At 57.8% G+C, this 17,881-nt stretch overlaps 5 protein-coding genes across 5 annotated transcripts; 3 read left to right on the top strand and 2 right to left on the bottom strand.

Moving 5' to 3' along the window:
• Positions 1–483: 483 nt before the first annotated feature.
• On the top strand, positions 484–2,232 carry CMQ_889 (uncharacterized protein; the record flags this gene model as incomplete). The annotated part of the gene is made up of 4 exons (XM_014317968.1): positions 484–523; positions 592–669; positions 779–2,060; positions 2,124–2,232. The coding sequence occupies 4 exons, from the start codon at positions 484–486 to the stop codon at positions 2,230–2,232; spliced, it is 1,509 nt and encodes a 502-aa protein (XP_014173443.1).
• A 935-nt stretch (positions 2,233–3,167) lies between these two features.
• Positions 3,168–4,519, top strand: CMQ_573 (chromodomain containing protein; the record flags this gene model as incomplete). The annotated part of the gene is made up of 2 exons (XM_014317652.1): positions 3,168–4,163; positions 4,214–4,519. The coding sequence occupies 2 exons, from the start codon at positions 3,168–3,170 to the stop codon at positions 4,517–4,519; spliced, it is 1,302 nt and encodes a 433-aa protein (XP_014173127.1).
• A 420-nt stretch (positions 4,520–4,939) lies between these two features.
• CMQ_1328 (serine beta-lactamase-like superfamily protein) lies at positions 4,940–8,031 on the top strand (the record flags this gene model as incomplete). The annotated part of the gene is made up of 8 exons (XM_014318407.1): positions 4,940–6,108; positions 6,171–6,770; positions 7,076–7,121; positions 7,244–7,412; positions 7,503–7,520; positions 7,571–7,635; positions 7,691–7,762; positions 7,825–8,031. 8 exons carry the CDS (start codon positions 4,940–4,942, stop codon positions 8,029–8,031), a joined length of 2,346 nt encoding a protein of 781 aa, XP_014173882.1.
• Positions 8,032–8,177: 146 nt separating this feature from the next.
• On the bottom strand, positions 8,178–11,717 carry CMQ_885 (er glycosyl hydrolase; the record flags this gene model as incomplete). Its single annotated transcript, XM_014317964.1, has 3 exons — positions 8,178–10,763; positions 10,880–11,377; positions 11,439–11,717. 3 exons carry the CDS (start codon positions 11,715–11,717, stop codon positions 8,178–8,180), a joined length of 3,363 nt encoding a protein of 1,120 aa, XP_014173439.1.
• Positions 11,718–13,072: 1,355 nt separating this feature from the next.
• On the bottom strand, positions 13,073–14,746 carry CMQ_869 (uncharacterized protein; the record flags this gene model as incomplete). The annotated part of the gene is made up of 2 exons (XM_014317948.1): positions 13,073–13,762; positions 13,817–14,746. 2 exons carry the CDS (start codon positions 14,744–14,746, stop codon positions 13,073–13,075), a joined length of 1,620 nt encoding a protein of 539 aa, XP_014173423.1.
• Between the last annotated feature and the right edge of the window lie 3,135 nt (positions 14,747–17,881).

Below are 17,881 nucleotides of genomic sequence, written 5' to 3'. Positions count from 1 at the left end.
TCCCATCTCTTCTTCTCATTCTCTCGTGCATCTCGCCTGCTTTCGGTCTATCACTACCGCCTTGTAACCCCTGCTATCGATCGGATACCCGTCCAAAAAGGGGGGAACTGAGTAACTTAAAAAAGAAAAAGTATCACGCCGGAGAAACAGGGCGCAAGGCGCAAAAACGTGCATCGACCAACACGAGCAGCAGAGACAGTTCCAGGCAGACGCCCACGAGCACCGGCCATCTCGACGTTTCAGATCTTTCTTTTTCTGCCCTTCGTCTCGTCATTCCCCGCATTCCAGCGAACACATGCCCTTTGCTCGATCTGCAGCGCTGTGAAAGACCTCGGCCGTCTCGCCTGTCATCTTGCATCGGCGCAGCGCTTCTCAGCCGCCGACAAGCTGAGCCTGTCCTGTCCACATGGGCGCGGCCAAGTCAACTCTGGTTCTCACACCCAAAAACGCATACACAACGAGAAGGAGAAGAGACGGAGAGCCATGTCGCAGCCCTTGCCCCAAAGCGGTCTGACCGGCACCTGTAAGCAGTAGTCTTCCGTCGTCGTCGTCTAATCCCAAGAAAGCTCAGACGCTGACGTCACGGTGTAGCAAAGCTCAAGGCCGTGTCCGAGCTGATGCGCCTGCTCACCGCCGATCTTGCCAGCAGCACACATATGCCGTCCCAGCGTGAGTTGCTGCAGCGAAAGCTTTTGTGCCCCGCTCTATCCCTTCCTCGATTCCATGTTGCGCCCGACGGCAGCTGTGCTGCTCAAACGCTAACCGTACCTGCGTGCAGAACGAGATGCAGCTCTGGAAGAGCTCAAGGTCTACGGTCGCGATCCACGAAACGCAGACCCCATTTTCACGAAAGAGGGCATTGAGACTCTCACGAAACATGCATTCAACAGCTCGTCGACCATAACGTCACGGAATGCGCTGCGGTGCTTGGCCAACGCCCTCCTGATAAAACCGGAAACGCGACAGATCTTTGTCGACCTCGGCTATGCGCCCAAGGCCTGCAACAAGCTCAAGTCGGCGAATCTGGACACGGAGTTCCTCTTGTCGAGAATCATCTTCCTGACTACGTACGGCACCAATGTGCAGCTGCAGACGCTCATCGACCAACACCACCTTGCCGATGCCATTGTGCAGAACCTGGCACGACACGCCAAGCTCTCGGGAAAGAGTGCGAATAACAGCAGCAGCATGATTGCCGGCGCTGGCGCCGGCAGCAGCTTGGTTGCAAAGGCCAAGGGGAAGGAAACCTCCAAGGCAGACCCCATGGCGGATATGGCGCTGACCGAGACGGCCAAGCTCCTGTTTAACGTCACGCACTTCTGCCAGGACCGTGTCGATGCGTTCACGCCGGCGATTGCACCGATTGTGACTATGATCTGCAAGCACGACACGCCGCAGCCGAAGCCGCTCGAGGCGCCGGTCAGCTCGCTCGTCAACGCGCTCCTGACGCTCAACCTCGCCGGCAAGGAGGGCAGCGCGGCGTTGTTTCCAGCCAAGGGCGAGACGACGATGCTTGCAGACCGGCTCGTGCAGCTGCTGGACCTGGCGCTGCAAAACTACAGCGACACGGAGCTCGACCAGGCGGTGCTGCCGCTGGTGACGGCGCTGCGCAAGATCTATGAGCTCGCGCCAGCAGACAAAGTGCGGCCGGCGCTGCGTGCCGGCCTGCTGCCCAAGGCGGCAGACCGCAAGAAGGTGTTGGGGTGGGGTGACACGCTGGCAGCGAAGCTGCTGCGCCACATGACGAACGCGCTGGCGCCAGATTTCCGCAACGCGGTAGCACACATGCTGTTTGAGCTGTCGGACAAGGACGCGACCAAGTTTGTGCAGAACGTGGGTTACGGGTTTGCGTCGGGCTTCCTGTTCCAGAACAACGTGCCGATGCCCGAGGGGGCAACGGAGGCGTTCCAGGCGGCAGCAGCAGCAGACGGTGACAACAAACGGGTGATCAATGCGATTACGGGCCAGTTCATCGACGAGGAGACGGAACCTGACCTGCCGGAGATGACGGATGAGGAGAAGGAGCGGGAGGCCGAGCGACTCTTCGTCCTGTTTGAGAGGTGAGAAACGCTACAGCTGATGTGTTGGTTTGCTGTGCTGAACTAACATTTGCGAATCTCTAGGCTGAGGAGAACGGGTATTGTGAACGTGGAGAACCCAGTTGCGACGGCATTGCGAGAAGGCCGCTTCCAACAGATAGACGACGACAAGCGGGTGGAAGAGCTAGACTAGATGTCTGCCACGCTCGACTTGTCCCGGGACGATACATGTACTTTCTTCTTGTGTTTTTAGTGAAGGCGGGACTTGGTTGGCCGTCTGTCTTTCCCGTGAGCTCAGCGTTGCTTCTACTTTACAGACAAGGACATGGGAGGTAGCAGTTATCACGTGGGTGCGGTGCAGTACAGTAACAAGCATTGCTGCTGAAAGTACGAGTAAGGTAACATACCTTACAAAGCGGCGAAGCCAATAGCGCATCGGCGATAAACTAGTCTATCTGAACTCAGACTTGCAGGCTGACTCTTGCAGCGTCTCAGAAATGGCCAATGCACCATCTAGCGAGGCGATTCTGCATTCCGGAGAGGTGTACGGAGTATTTCGTAGTGTAAACGCGTACAGCCAAGGCGCAGGGTTCATGAAGGTGATATTGCACTGTGAGGAGTAGGAGGCTGATTTGGGTAAGATGTGAGCAAATCTGTGTGTTGTACTCGTATGCAGTACTAAGGAAGAATAGATACGAGTACATCGCAACCCTTCTAGGGACCGTGTTAATACTAGTGTGCCAGGCCCCGCGTTTGTGCCTTCTGACCAATCATTGGGCCGTATTACCAACTGGGGCAGAAGGTCTACAGTGTGGCGAATTCCCACACTTGACACGTACGAGTAGTAGGACACGGAGTATTAAATGGAGAAGTTGAAACGGGTTGAAAGGGAAAGCAGGTGCACTGAGTGACGCGAGCGCGTATGAGTAATGTGCGCAGGGGAGTCACGTGGACAGTCGCAATAATAATGCGAATTCTCCGCGTTTTTGTTTATTATTCACCCATCTTACGCGCCTTATCACTTTCCTCTCTGTCGTCTCTCTTTTTCTTTTCAATTTCGCGGAGCAGCAGGAAATCAGTAGCCAAACAGAATTTGAGGACGCAGACACTTCAGCCGATTGCGCGATCATGCCTTTTTTTTTCACTGCAGGCCACACGGCCGAGTCGCCGGAATCGTCCAGAGACGCAGCGCTTCCGGTTTCGTCCAACGGTGGTGGCGGCGCGCCCAGCTCACCGACACCCGGACATCTCAATGGACAGGACGAGGAGCAGTCGGACGGCAGCGCAGGCATCGTGGCCGACGACGCGTCGCCAGGGAGGCTGCTGGTGGTCAGCGACCTGGGGGGCGAGTCGGCCGGTGCAGCAGACAAGGCGGACGAGAGACGTCGGAGCAACAGCAGCAGCAAGGTGCAAAACGCGATTCGGGCGCAGATGAGCGGCAGCGTGGAGTTGTCGGATCTGGACGTGATCGGCGGCGGGTCGAGCGATGATGTCGGCGACAAAAACGTCAGCGATGTCGATGTCGGGAACGGCGAGGCCGAAGAGGTGAGCGAGATCAAGGAGGCTAAAGAGGTCAAGGAGGTCAGGTCAGCTGCTGGGACGCCATCGGCAGAGACGTCGGCGGCGACGTCGCCGGTGCCGACTGTCAAGAAGAGGGGCCGGCCGCCGGGTCCGCGCACAATGATGCCTTCAATAGGTCGGCCGGTTGGCCGACCGCCTGGCAGCCGCGCTCCGATCGCAGTAGCTACGCCGGTTAAGTCTCGACGCAGACTCTCGGCTCCTATCCCCGTGCCCGGCGCGGCTGCGGCTGCGGCTGTTCTGCAGGCACCGGCCACGGCACCGCGGCGTTCGCTCAAGCGCCCGGCGGTCGATGAGGCGGCGCCAGCGGCCGAGACGCCAGTTGCAAAGAAGCGCGTGGGCCGGCCGGCCAAAACAGCCACGACAGCGGCACCGGCACAGGCAAAGAAGACGGCCACCAGCAGCACCAAGACCGCAGCAGTAAGCGGCCGGGGCCGGGGCAGACCCAAAAAGACTGCCGGCACGGCAGCCACTATTGCACCATCGACAGAAACACGAAAGTCGGTGCGGACATTGACGCTGCCCAAGAGAGCTGCCGCCATTGCCGTAAGTGGCTCTGGGATGTTACAGATTGACATGTTACTGACTACGAATAGGCGGTCAAGCCAGCGGCCAAGCCAGCGGCCGAGCCAGCTCCGAAAACGGCCAAGACGGCCAAGACGGCCAAGGAGGCAACAAGCGGGGCCAAGCGGGGCCGCAAGCCGGCTGCAGGCAAGAGCACACCGGAGGTGTACACAGTGGAGGCGATTCTGGACGAGCGCGTGGATCGCACGACGATGAAGAAGGAGTATCTGCTCAAATGGCAGGGCTTTCCCAAGTCGAAGAGCACGTGGGAGCCGCAGACACATCTGGTGGGGTGCAAGAAGCTGCTGCGGGACTTTGAGAAGACGAAGAAGGCCTGAAAATTGGACGGCGACTGCAAGATGCCAGGAGCAAAGAGCAAAGAGGATATGAGCTGACCTCGGCACAATGGGAGAACAGTGCCAAGGATGCAGGCGTTGTATGATACGTTCACAAGCAGGGACAGTTGCGGGTCGAAATTGCTAAGGAACAAAAGGACAGTGTTTATTTGCATTCTTTCGGCATCTGTTTATTTCAATCATTTTCGACATGCAGACACGAGGCGCAAGGACCTAATTAGCATCCACACACGATACGGAGTAGATGCGAGAACGGCCGGAATGCCCCACATGTGTAATCAAGAAAGAGACCAGACTAGGAAGGAGCGTCTGTCTTCTTGATTCTGTCGCTATTTTTGTTCTGTTCTTTTCTGTTCTGATTAGATTCAAGATTCCCATCCATCTACAGCCAAAGCATGCACAATGAGACTGAAATTGGCAAGCAGAACGGCACAGTTGGTGCTGGCGGTGCCCGTGCTAGGGGCGATAGCTTTGGCGCCGAGCCAGCAGCAGCAGCAGCAGCAGCAGCGATTATCAGACGAAGCAGACGGCATCGGCTCAGGCTCCGGCCACAGCCCATTTGATGCAGCCTTTGGGGCGCTGGCGGCGAAGACGTTGGCGGCGTGGCGGGTGCCGGGGATAGCGGCGGCGGTGCTGGATGGCGACGCGACGTGGACGGCGGGCTTTGGGCGCGCGCAGCTGCCAGATGAGCCCGTGACAGCCGACACGCTCTTCTACACGGCCAGCACGACCAAGGCGTTTGTGGCGGCGACGCTGGGACTGCTGATCGACAGCGGGCAGTACACGGCGGGCGAGGAGACGCCCCTCGCCTGGTCGACGCCGCTGTCGGCCATCCTGCGCGACGACTTTGTGGTGGCCGACGACGACTGGGCGACAGCGCACCTGACGATCGATGATGCTCTTGCGCACCGCAGCGGCCTCGCCGGCCATGACCTGACACGGTCGCGACGCTACGGCCTCGACGGTGTCTATCCGGCTGGTGTGCGCGAGGTCACGCGCAGCCTCCGACACCTGCCGTTGACCACGAGCCCGCGCACCGAATACCGCTACTGCAACCTCATGTTTCTCGTGCTCTCACATGCCGTCGAGACTCTTGCCGGTGGCCGCTGGCTCGGCCACATCCTCCACGACCGGCTCTGGGCACCGCTCGGCATGCGCTCCACCTTCCTCAGCCTCGACCACGCCCGTGCTGCCCCGGCTCCTGCCTCTCTCGCTCAGGGCTACTACTGGGACGAGGCCGCGACCGTCTACGTGCCCGTTCCCCATATGCCGCTCCACGAGGTCAGCGGCGCCGGCGGCATTATCTCTACCGTCGCCGACTACGCTCGCTGGCTCCGCTGCTGGATCGACGGCCCGGCAGCGTCGCGGTCCTCGCCCGCCAACGTTTCAAACGTCTGTGGCGGTATCCCGCTGACCGGCGCCAGCTTCGACCATATCCTCACACCCAAGATCTTCACTACCCAGACAGCCGCCTCGGCTGAGCCGTTTGACGCCCCGGTGGCCTACGCCAGCGCCTGGACCACGAGCTCATACCGTGGACATCGCTTCTGGGGCCACTCAGGTGGGAGCAAGTAGGTTTTTCGGAGTGCGTCGTGACTCGTGATCGGAACATATATATGCTGACTAATCACAGCGCCTTTGGCGCACAGGTCTACTTCTTTCCTGACGACCGCTTTGGCGTCGTCCTGTTCGGCAACACGGCCATCACGTCCAACGCGGCCGAGCTCGTGCTGTTGTGGCACCTGGTGGACGAGCACTTTGGCATTCCGCCAGCAGAGCGCTACGACTGGTCGGCCAAGCTGCGCAGTAAGGCGGCCACACGGGCTGCCCGGTTCGACACAGCGCTGGACCGCCTATACCCCCAACGCGCGCAACCCCCACTGCCGCCATCGCTGCCGCTGGCCGACTTTGTCGGCACATACTACCACCCCGCCTACCAGAACCTCACGCTCCAGCTGATGAAAAGCAATTACAGCGACTACGGGGTCGTCTTTACGGCCGAGCGTCGGGAGCACACGTGGCCGACGCTGTGCGAATTTGTGCACGTCTCGGGCGACAGCTGGGCCATGTACACGGACATGTTGTACGAGCGCAGCGGCAACTTCCGCGGCTACGGCCGGGCTCGTTTCCAGGTTGGCGCCGATGGCAGGGCCGGCAGCCTGGTGGTGGAGTTCTGGGACCGCGACGACGACACGGTCGAGGGCGTCTTTACGTTTGTGCGCATCGATGACATGTGAGCTGTATCGCAGGTCAGCAACAGAGATCAAGACAAGAGGCTGTTGTGTACAGTGCAGATGGGGGTGTGCAGGATCAGAAAAGATTTGTGATGCGTCTCGTTTATCAACAGAAGTTTGATTTGTTCAGTTGGCCGTTCAAAGATAGGATCATCATATGCAGCGTGTGTAGAAGAGTGTAGGAACAAAACATGGTCTTGTAAACGTACCGGTCAGGCGTGCCCTTCACTATCGGCAAAGGGCGCATGGAATGGAAAGGCAGAGAGACCGTGTCCCACCGGCTTGAAATTTTCTGACTTTATAGGGAATGGCACATATACTGCCGTGTGTCTGGCCACCGCCTTTTCCAGGTGAGCTTGTTAGGACGAGACCTCGTCTACAGTGCAGCCGTGCTTGGCCAAGGCCGTACCCGCTAACAGACAGTCGCAGCCCACCTCTGCTGTCGCGCCGGGCAACAGCCGACCCCACCTAGGCAAAATCGCGACCTGTCGAAACCCCGCCAGGCTTCTTGCTCCTCTCCTCGCTTCTGGCTTCTCGCTTCTCGTCTTCTGTCTCTCCTCACCCGCTCGCCACCACCACGCCCACCAGCGATACGCTCTTCACACCCGCCCACGAAACCACTCTGTCCGACAAGATGGCCGGTGAGTCTGTCGGCCGGACGGCCGTCGCCCACAGGCCGAAATGGCTCTTCCCAACGATCAAGCTTGGCTAACAGGTCCGATGGCGAGCAGACTTTCAGACGGTTGCCGGTATGTGTCTTGTCCGTCCTGACAGGCTCCCTCTCGCTGACCGCTGCCAGACCAGTTTGTGTCGTTCTACTACCAGACCTTTGATGGCAACCGGAAGCAGCTCCAGGCGCTCTACGTACGGACTTGCCCCAACGGCCCTAGATCTCTCTGACCTTTGACTGACCGAGCAGCGCGACCAATCGATGCTGACGTTTGAGTCGGCGTCCGTCCTGGGTGCTGCCGCCATCGTGGAGAAGCTGGGGGTATGTGAATGCGATGCAGCCGTCGTCGTTTCCGATCCCCCTGATCCCTGCTGACAAGACAGAACCTGCCGTTTGAAAAAGTCACGCACCAGGTGTCGACCAAGGACGCCCAGCCGACGATGGACGGCGGCTTGCTCGTCCTGGTGACGGGCCATTTGCTGATCGACGAGGAGCAGCGGCCGATGGGCTTCTCGCAGGCATTCCAGCTGCTCAAGGACGCCAGCGGCTACTTTGTCTACAACGACATCTTCAAGCTGATCTACGGTTAGGCCAGGAAGGAGGAGTTGGTGCCGGTCTCGCAAAACAAGACAATCGTGCTTGGTATCTGTCTATCCCTTTCTCGATCGAAGCAATAAGAAATACAAAGCCAGCACAAAATCGGATCGGAACATGCTCGTGTACACTGCCCTCTGCCTCATGCATCGCCATCGTCGATCAGCACGTTGCGAATGCGCACGCCCTGGCTCTCGACGGCGTATCGTCGCGTCAGGCCGAGCTGCCGTGCCTCGGCCAGTCGCCGGTACGCAGCCTCGCCGCCGCCCACCATGACCATGGCCAGCTGGTGTCGTCGTGGCAGTCCGCCGGGCGTCAGCTGGGCCTCGTCCAGCAGCGGCCGCACAAAGTCGGCCGCGTCGTCGTAGAACGTGGCCTGCAGGCCGCGGCCACTGCCCGTCGGGTTTGTCACGATCACGTCGTCGTCGTCGCTGACCACCACCACCAGCTGCAGGCTTCGACGGCTCGGCGCAAACGACGGCACGTTCGCCAGCTTCTCCGAGAAGGAACAGCCGCCACGTCGCAGCAGCAAAATCTGGTGGTCACGTGCTGCCGTTTCTGGTAGCGGCCCATCACAGCCGCTACCTCCGGCAAAGACCGTCGTCCACGGCAACATTTGCGTAGGCACTGGTCCTGTTGCCGGCATCACGGCGCCGGCCGGCACGTCTACTGGTGGCAACGGTGCTGCGCCCAGTCCTGTCGGCGTCACACCCGTCGCGTTGTGCAGGATGTTGGCCGGTCGTCGTGCGCCGTTCGCACTGCTGCGACTGCTGATGCTGCTGATGCTGCTGATGCTGCTGCCAATGCTGCTGCTGATGCTGCTCCACCCTCGACGGCTGCCTGGAGAAGAAGTCACGTGCGGTCGGCCGTCAAACGACGACACAATCTGTCGCCAAAACGACCGCATCAGAGTTGCCAGGCCGTCGCGTTCGCCTGCCATTTCCTTGTTGTCCACATTTCCGCTGCCATCCTCTTTTCTGTTGTCTCCATCAGCCGTCCCGTTCTCTCCATCTTCCCCCTCTTCCCCCCCATCCCAGTGCAGATGATGCAGCTTCACCACAATCGGATCGCGCACCAGATTGAACCGCGCGTCCGAGATGTGGCTCAGCAGTGCCCGATCCATCAAGATGGACTCGTCGCGTCCCAGCGGTAGTCCGTTGACCCGTGTGATCCGCCACGTCCTTTCAGCCAGCTCTTCGTCCAGCCGGAAGATTAGCTTCAGCCCCGAGATCGTCAGCACTCGGATCCTGTCGGGCGCCACCCGGTCCAGCGTCGGCATGCTCAGCATAAAGTTGAACGCGCTGCCACCACCGCGCCCAAAGCCCTTGCCGCCGCTCTCCTGTGGATTCGACGCAAACTCCAGGCTCATCTCCAGCGGCTGCACCACCTTGGCACACGTCCCGTTGCTCGGAAGCATGGCTGGCGGCAGCGTCCACGGGAAAAAGGTGCTGCCGCTTCTGTTCAAGCGTATGTGTGTCTGTTCCACCGCTTCGATCCCGTCATCCTGGTCCACCAGGCCGCTGCTCCCGATCAGATGCAGGTCCAGCAGCCGAGCCGCGTGGTAGATGTCCGTCCGCGCCGTGATGGCCGATCCCGTCAGCGGCGACGGCTTCGGCGGCACCGGACACGTGTTGGTGAAGCCGCTGTCGTCGTATTGCCCGATCTCGGTGCCGCTGTACGTCGCCGACGACTGCACCGGCGTGCTCGGGATCTGCTGGTCGGCCTGTTTCGGCGTGCTTGCCGTCCGGTCGCGCCGTCGTCGCGGAAGAATCAGCGGGTGTCCCTCGGTCGTGAACACGTACGCCGCATCGAGCGAGTTGAGCGGGTGGCGGTCGTCAAAGAGCAGATACAGGTACTTGGCCGTCTCGCCCAGAAAGAAGCTCTCCATCCGGTCCGTCTGCTCGCCATCCAGCACGTTCTGCAGCCCGGCCCAGCCGCAAGCCGTCCAGCAGCGCCGCCAGATGTCGCGCTGCACCATCTCGCCCACATATAGGTACCACGGGTCCCGTGTGGCCCGGTAGATGTGGTATGTCGACTCGACAAACTCCGGCCGCAGCGGCCACCAGCCCAGGCCACCCTCCACCGTGCGATCTTTGATCGACCAGCGCTCCGGCAGTGCCGCATAGCGTGTCCATACCGCCGTGTGCAGCAGGTTTGTCTCCACCGCTTCTTCCAGCTCGCCCGCCAGCACGAGCAGCCCTGGGTAGTATGCCCCCAGGCTGTCGATCCACTGCGACGCCAGCGATCCTGTCCAGAGGTTCACGTTGACGTAGTGCGGGTGCTCCCGGTCGCTGTAGAGGTGCCGCTTGATCGCTGCGTGTGCCAGGTTCCACGCTTCCAGAAACGCTTCCGGTCGGTTCTCCTCCTCGCTCAGCTGCGGGAACATGGCGTTAGGGTCCAGCCACGACCGTCCCGACCGCAAAGATGACGGCCGTGCCTGCAGCTGCGTCCCGTTGGCCAGCTCGGCACCCGACAGCAGAATGTGCGACTTGAGCGCGTACTCGAAGAAGCTGTCGGCTCCGGCCCCGATCACCGAATAGTGTCCGATCCACCGGCCCTGCTCTGCGTCCACGCCCGCTCCGATCAGCCCGATCGTGCTTCGTCGGTACCACACCGCCCAGAACGCCCGCTTGGCCAATTGTTCGAACCGTCGGTCGCCCGTCAGCCGGCTGAGCACCGTGAACTCCAGCACCAGGCTGCCCGCCCCTGCACTGCATGTCTCTGTGATCTCCGTGTCGTCGTCGCGCTGCTGCTGCTACTGCTGCTGTTCCTGTTGCTGCTGCCACCTCCCATTCCGTGCAATGGCGAGTTCTGGTAAAAAGGAATGCCGTGCCGCAGGTTCACCCGCGGATACGGCATCCCGGTCGGTGTGTAGAACGCCGGCAGCAGCCGCGTTGCCAAGTCCAGAGCCAGCCGCAGCAGCTGTCCATCGTACTGCAGCCCGTTTGGCCACGTCGGCCATGCTGCTGCCTCGTATCCTGCAATCGGCAGCTCGCCCACCGCAAACAAATGGCCGCTCAGCAGCCCTCCGACACCCCGGATCACCGTCTCAAACACCTGCACCTTGCTGTCGACGTCGAACCCTCGCCCGCGCTGGCCCTGTCCCGTACGCCCTGCTCGCCCGTCGCCATACTGCTCCACCACAGCTGCCACTCCATCCTGAAAGTCACGCAGCGCCTTTGGTCCCACGTCGCCGTCTTCCGCCGGTGCCGACGCAAGAATCGCCAGCGTCGACAGGCTGTCGATCAGCGTCAGCGAGTAGTTGCCCAGAACGTCGTTGAGCGCTACGTTGTCCGGGTTCTGCGCGTCTCGCGTCAATGGTGCGCACGACACCGGCCGGAGCTACCGCAAACCAACGTCAGCGCTGTATCGACCGACCAGTCTTGCTTTGCCCCGGTCTTACCTCGTCTTCCGGAAACGCAATCTGCATGTAGTTGTCGTAGCCGTGGTAGAACATCTTGACCGTCTCCCGTCGCAGCTCCACGATGCGCTCGCTGCGCATTGCCGACACAGCCGTCAACCAGCTTGCCGACAACAGCAAGAGAAAGACCCAGGTCAACAGTCCCAGCGTCGGCTCTTGGCGCCTCCAACTGCCATACCCTCGCATTGTTGCCACCGTCCATGCGCGTCCGCCATCCTGCACACGCCCGCTTGCGGGTCGCCTCGCGCCCGACAGAGGCATCACCGGAGTCGGTAGCAGATCAGAATGGTAGAAGGCGACATCAGAACTGGATTGGACAAAGAGGAACTCTGCGCGAAATCGATTGACCGTGGCACCCTCATATGGCAGATTTCTCCCCCAAAAAACGATGCAAGATATGTCCCCGCCGCCCCCAAAAAAAAGAATTTCGGTCACTGCGCAAATCAAAGCCGATCCGGATCGTGCAGGCCGTTTCGTGTTCGCATCGAAGCGGCAACGTTGCCTGACTTTTTGCCCGCCACACGAGGCTGAACTGTGGCTAATAACACCGTCACGTGCTAAGCCCGCGAACAGCCTTATTTCTCGTCCAAGCCAGTCAGCCTGTCGAGCAATCAACTACTGCGCATTACTCACACTGCGCTTCAAAAGGCCAGACTCGGCTTCAAGGTCAAAATTCCGGAACCTTCTCGGAAATTACGTAGAACGTCTCATACCCCTGTTCCTTTACATTGCCACTCGGATAGCCGCTAGAGCCGGTGTATCGTGGCGAGACAGGACGATGCAATCGTTACTCAGCACGCATATCGCCAGAACAAGATCCATGACGACACAGCATTGGAACGGAGATTGTCACTGTTCTGCACCAAGTAACTTTCGTCACTTGTCTGATTCATGTCCTGCTCCCTGGCATATGCCAGGATGATCACCCGAGTCCAACGAAATACGGAGTACAACATCCCTTTTCATTGCAGCTTTCCATCATGACCTAACCCTTTCCGGGCCTTCTTGACACCGTTCACAAATCGGATGGCGGAAGTAGCAAAGAAAAATGATATTATAGGAGGCTGATTGCTGCAGGTACCCGAACTGCCACCTGGACCAAGCGAGAACAGAGGTGTAGTGTGATTGGACCTTCGGCGCACTGACACTGACCTCTCGGATGCATATTATGTGCCATACAAATTCTCGTCAGCCCCAGCAGCGCTTCAAAATGAACAGTCAGGGGCACGCCAGAATAACGCGGATACAGTCGTAGCATTGCGATGATCATGATCAGTAAGTAACAAGCCTTGTGGCCGCGGTGTACTCGTGTAAAGCAAACACAAAAAGCATCCCGTTCGGATCAGAAAACGCCACCCAAGAAACGTCAGTTTCCATTCCTCTACAGCAAGAAACTTCCCTTCCGTCAAAAGAAATGAAAAGAAAGTAATTTATGAAAACCACGCCCAGTTATCCAACTAGTATCGGCTTACCTGAGCCTCTAATCGTGTTTGTCCCAATTTCCTTGCGGTATATCATAATCCCACCAAGTCAAAGCATGTAGAACCATCGCAATAAACACGGAACGACAAAATAATACAAGGAATGGAGCATATACAGTATTTTTCTTATTTTTGTCACGGCCGGTATGGGTCTGATGACATGCGCCGATTGTTGAGCTGCTCATACGAGCTCTGGGAAACTCTTTCAGTATGCGGCGACAAGGTGAGAGGTCCATAGGGCGGGGCGTTCTGCATGCTGGCAGAAGATATCGACGTGGGAGGTGGGAGCTGGATCAGATTCTCAGAAGCCGTACCAGTGCTGACGACCGCAGCCCCAGCATTGCCAGCAACGGTTCCATCCAGCATGCGGATGTCGTCTTGACCGGGCGACGCAGAAGAATCACTATAGTACTTCCGGTCCAGTTGGGAGTTCACCTCGCTGTGGTCGTCCTCGTCGTAGTGCGAGTAGTTGACGTTGTCCTGCTGGGGTGGCGGCAAGCTGTACTGCGGGTGAGTCAGGCCAGCTGGACTGAAGCCACCAGACCACGTCGATGCTGTCATGACCGGGGCCACTTCGGCATGGTGCGGCTGACTGGCAATGCTGGGTGCAGACGACTTGCGCTGCCTCGTGCGGCGACGACGACGGCGGATTTTCGTGAATTCGTCCATGTCTGCTTCCTCGAGTTCCAGGCGGACCAGAATCATCTCAATGTCTGCAGGCTTCCAGTCGTGCTTTTTGCCACCTCCCCTCTCCTTCATCAGCGTTGTGATCCGGGCAAAGCGCTGCGCTTCGTCTTCACGCCACGCCTCCAACAGGCATTCCAACTAGAGAGTGTCAATAGATGAGCGTAAGGGGACAAGATAACGACATAAACGTACCTCGTCTTTTGGCCAAAGAATAAACCGGCGGAAGCACCGGGTGAACTTCATCTGCAAACAGGCAGTCGCCTGTGAGCCGGGATACCTCTCGGCGTACTGGCTCGTGATGGCGTCCCACATGCCCTTGCCACGCGTGCCCTTAAACTGTTCGTGCAGCTCGAACAGATAGCGATCTTCTTCGCTGGCCCTCTCGCTGAGCACCAAAGAGGGCTGATCAGTAGTGACGCTGGCGAACAGCTCCGGAGACACATTGACTCTTGAAGCGGTGGCCGAACTGGTGCTAACATTCGCATCAGACCCTGACCGAGTCGTGCCGAAGGTGCCTGCATTGCCGCTTCCGCTAACCATGTACGCTCGCATGTCGCTGCCGATACTTCTAGGAGTGCTTTGGACGTCTGAAACGCTGCCGTCGAGAGACAAGGTCGAGTGGGTGCTTGCTGTAGGCGTTTGGCGGACACGCTTCGCTGATGTAGACGGCGTCTGGCTCTGGTACACGGGGTGCAGCGTGGTAGGATCTCTATATCCCTGGAGACTCGTGCCACCACGAGATGCGCGGAACTGCGGCGGCTGCGCATGCGTATGCCCAATGATGGGGAGGGCGTGCTGCGGCATCGACGACTGATGCTGTTGGCCGGCGTGCATCTGGCTCATGGACGGTATCGACGTCGTTGGGAGGCCATGTGGGCTCTGCTGCTGCTGCTGCTGCTGCTGCTGGTCGTAAGGATGATGCGGCTGCGGAAGCGGCCGTCCAGTTGGATAGTATGCGGGATTCGGGTTCAAGAAAGAATTGTACTCCATGTTCGAATGGGATGTTGCATCCGGTGCAGTTGACTCGCCGTACGCGCTGAAATGATCGTAGTTTTCCCCAAACGAGGGTGTGTGCGGTGTGTGCATGAGGCCGGAAGTCGTACCTTGAAAGGTCGACAGCATTATTGATGTTATGATGATGTCGAGACGGAAGGCCAATACGGCTTATAGATATTGGCAAGAAGAATGTCTGCCACAAAGCCTGAAAGCAGAGGAGCAGGCGAGGTACTTATAAAGGGAGAAGGTCTGTCTCGGTAGCGCAGAAGAGGGAGAGGGGGTTTGGGCTAGTGGCAATGAGTGCAGCAAGAAGGACGTGCTCACACATTCCCCGTTGTACTTTCCCGGACGGAGTATGTAAGAGATGCAGGATTGGGTGAATGGTGAGAGAAGAGAGGTGAATTGGGAAAGAACGTAAATTAGACGAAGTGTACGGAGAATTGGAAGGCGTTGGTTGAGGACAGGGGATAATGGGAAGGAGTCAACAGACGGGCTGTATGTAGGAGCGAAAACAGAAGGAACGGGTCATAAAAAACGAGGGAGGAGAGGCAGGCTTTCTAATAGTTCAGGGCCAGAGCGCCGGTAGTGCCTTCCTTCTACGCGTAAACTTTCCGATCTGTTGACGCTCGATGTCTTTGCATAGTTTATTGTTATTCGATCCGTCCGGGGGCGGGCTATTTGTAACGAAGAGGACCAGCAGCCGGGACGGAGACGAAGTACTCCGTACTTGTCTGGTATCCCGATCGTCATAGTGGACTGGGTGCGCCAGCTAGCTGCACTGGCTACTCCGTACTCGACTATGATTATGTACGTACTCCGTATACTGGTCAGGTTCCTTGGCCCCTGGTCCCAGCGTCTCTGCGTGGAGAAGAGTACTGAGTTCCATGGGCCAGCAAAGGCGAGAGCGGCATACGAGCTGCCTGCGCTAGCCGGATGTATCGTACTTTTCACCGGCAAGACAGCATGCATAGAGTAGTAAGCCAAAGGGGGGTGCAAGGGGGGGGTGCAGGAAGAGGGCTCCGGGAATGAGCGAGGTTGCGCGGCTGTTGCTGAAGACAGTGGGGGAGGTCGCCCCCCCTGAAAGAAGGGTGGCAAGCAGGAAACGAGTCTATCGGAGATGCACTGGGGGCGGGAGAAGTACCGTTTACGTGCGTAAGATAGATACTATACATAGTGTAAGAGGCACGGCAGAAGTGCAAAGTGCTACACAGTGCTGCAGGCTTGCAGATCCGACAAAGGCGCCTAAAGTCGCTTCACGGCTGCAATTTCTGGTCCAGGAAGCAGCTTAAGACGCGCGGGTAGGCAATGCGACGAGAAGCTGTCTGCCGTTCTGATCGGAGTTCTAAAATTGCCATTGCTGGGCTAGCGAGGTTCTGGGCGAGGCTTCGGAGTCCGCCACGATACGGAGTACTCCGTACATGGTAGATGCTGATCCGAAAGGCTAGGCGGGGACGAGAACAAGCTGGCGCGCGATGGAGTGCGGTGCAGAAGCTGGGGAGTGGGGGGTGATTGACCACATAGTGCCCTAGACAAGGGAAGGGAAAAGAAGGCACGTCCTAGGAGGAAATCACGGACGGGGGCTTGTTGCAGATCAGCCAATTTGGGGGGCGGCATGCGCTCCAGAGCTCCAAGGAAAAAAACCTAAGCGTGAAATCCGTGTCCAGCCACAGACAATGCTCCCTAAACACGCTTTCCGACGACCGACTAGACGAGAGAGGAAGATTCGGCACAACGAATCGGATCCCAGACATAAAAAACCGGGTTCTTGGGGGGCGCGCATGTGGGTGAGGATACCACTATACTGGTCTCGTCTCAGGCTTGAAGGGATGAACGCATGCTCATAATGTACTAAATACGGGGATACAAATTAAGGGAGAATGGCCGCACGGGCGAAGCTACGCCTAGGATAGGCGCTCTCTCGTGCAATTTTAGCGTCTAATAATTAGCGATCCCCTTCTCCAGAATCAATTACTGTTGCGCTTGTCTTATTCTGCATTTGTAAGCTTTGCCTTTGCCTCTGAACACAAAGGACAGCCATGATTTTTTTTTGTCTTTTGTCTCTTGCGTTCTCTGGGAAACGCCGTCTTTTCTGGTCTTCATCTGTCTGCACCCTGCTAAGAAAATACATTATCTCAGATGTCGATTTGGTGTGATTATCGTTCTCGGTGTCAAGGGGGGTGTTGTAAGAAAAGCACACAAAATGGATGAATTACGTGCATAGATTGTAAGGGAGGGCAAGAACGAGTCAGGCTTGGAACACTGCTCAAGTGTACACTAATGATAAAAGTCAGACATTGAAAATAGCGAAAGCCGACGGGATTTTGGTATCAAAATTCTAAGCGCAGAACACAGGGCGCAGAGCGTACTGTGTAGAAGGCAAGGCGCAGTAAGGGAGAGAGTCCAGAGATATAAAATAGCAACATGAAGTGCCAAAGTAAGAAGAAGGAGGTCTGGTAAGCGGCTGCAACCATCCCAGGGGTGGCTACTATGTCCGCAGGCAAGCCACAGAAGGCAGAAAAATAGGATACAATAGTAGTAGAAATTAAGTTACAAGGGTAGGACGTGCCAAGAGACAGCTAACTCGGACCCCATTACTTATCTGGGGGAGAGCAGAGACGAAAAAGCAGAGTAGTGGGTATTTCTCCCTCTACCGCGTGCAACAGAAAGCAGACCGTGCCGATAGTCGGCCAGCTGCCGCAAGGAACTGAGCAGGAGGAAGTGCTACGTATTAGGGAACAGGGGGCAAAGAAGATGAGGCCGACAAGACTCCCTAGGTCAAGAAAAGATTGACGAAACAGAAAGCATAAAGGTGCAGGGGGGGTTGGATGTTCCTGTCTGAGACAAGGTAGCATTTCAGTGTGAAGACGCATGCGACCTGATATGAACAAAAAAAACAAAGAGAGGGGGTGTGGAGGAGAGGCAGTGCGAGAAGGATAAAGGGAAGTCGAGAAGGAGGCGAAAAGAGACAAGGAGAAGCGGTGCACATGGGGTGCGCATGGGCCAAGAACAAAGGCATGTGATGTACCCTGATGAGGAAGAAAAACGCTTGTTTGCAAACGGAATGCAGCACGCTCGGCCAGGAAAAAGGAAAAGAAGGAATCGGCAAATTGGCGGATTGGCAAGTGGATTCGAACGTGAAATAGAAGAACAGAAGAGAAAGCGAGGGAGAGGGAGAGAGAGAGAGTAAAGAGAGAAAGAGAGAGAGCGTACGTATGTTACAGCGGTTCTGCAAATATCAACGGCAGGACTGCCGGCAGGGCC

This window comes from Grosmannia clavigera, assembly GCF_000143105.1.
Source record: "Grosmannia clavigera kw1407 unplaced genomic scaffold GCSC_140, whole genome shotgun sequence".
Taxonomy (NCBI): domain Eukaryota; kingdom Fungi; phylum Ascomycota; class Sordariomycetes; order Ophiostomatales; family Ophiostomataceae; genus Leptographium; species Leptographium clavigerum.
The sequence above is the reverse complement of the archived record's forward strand: the minus strand, read 5'-3'. Positions and strand labels throughout refer to the sequence as shown.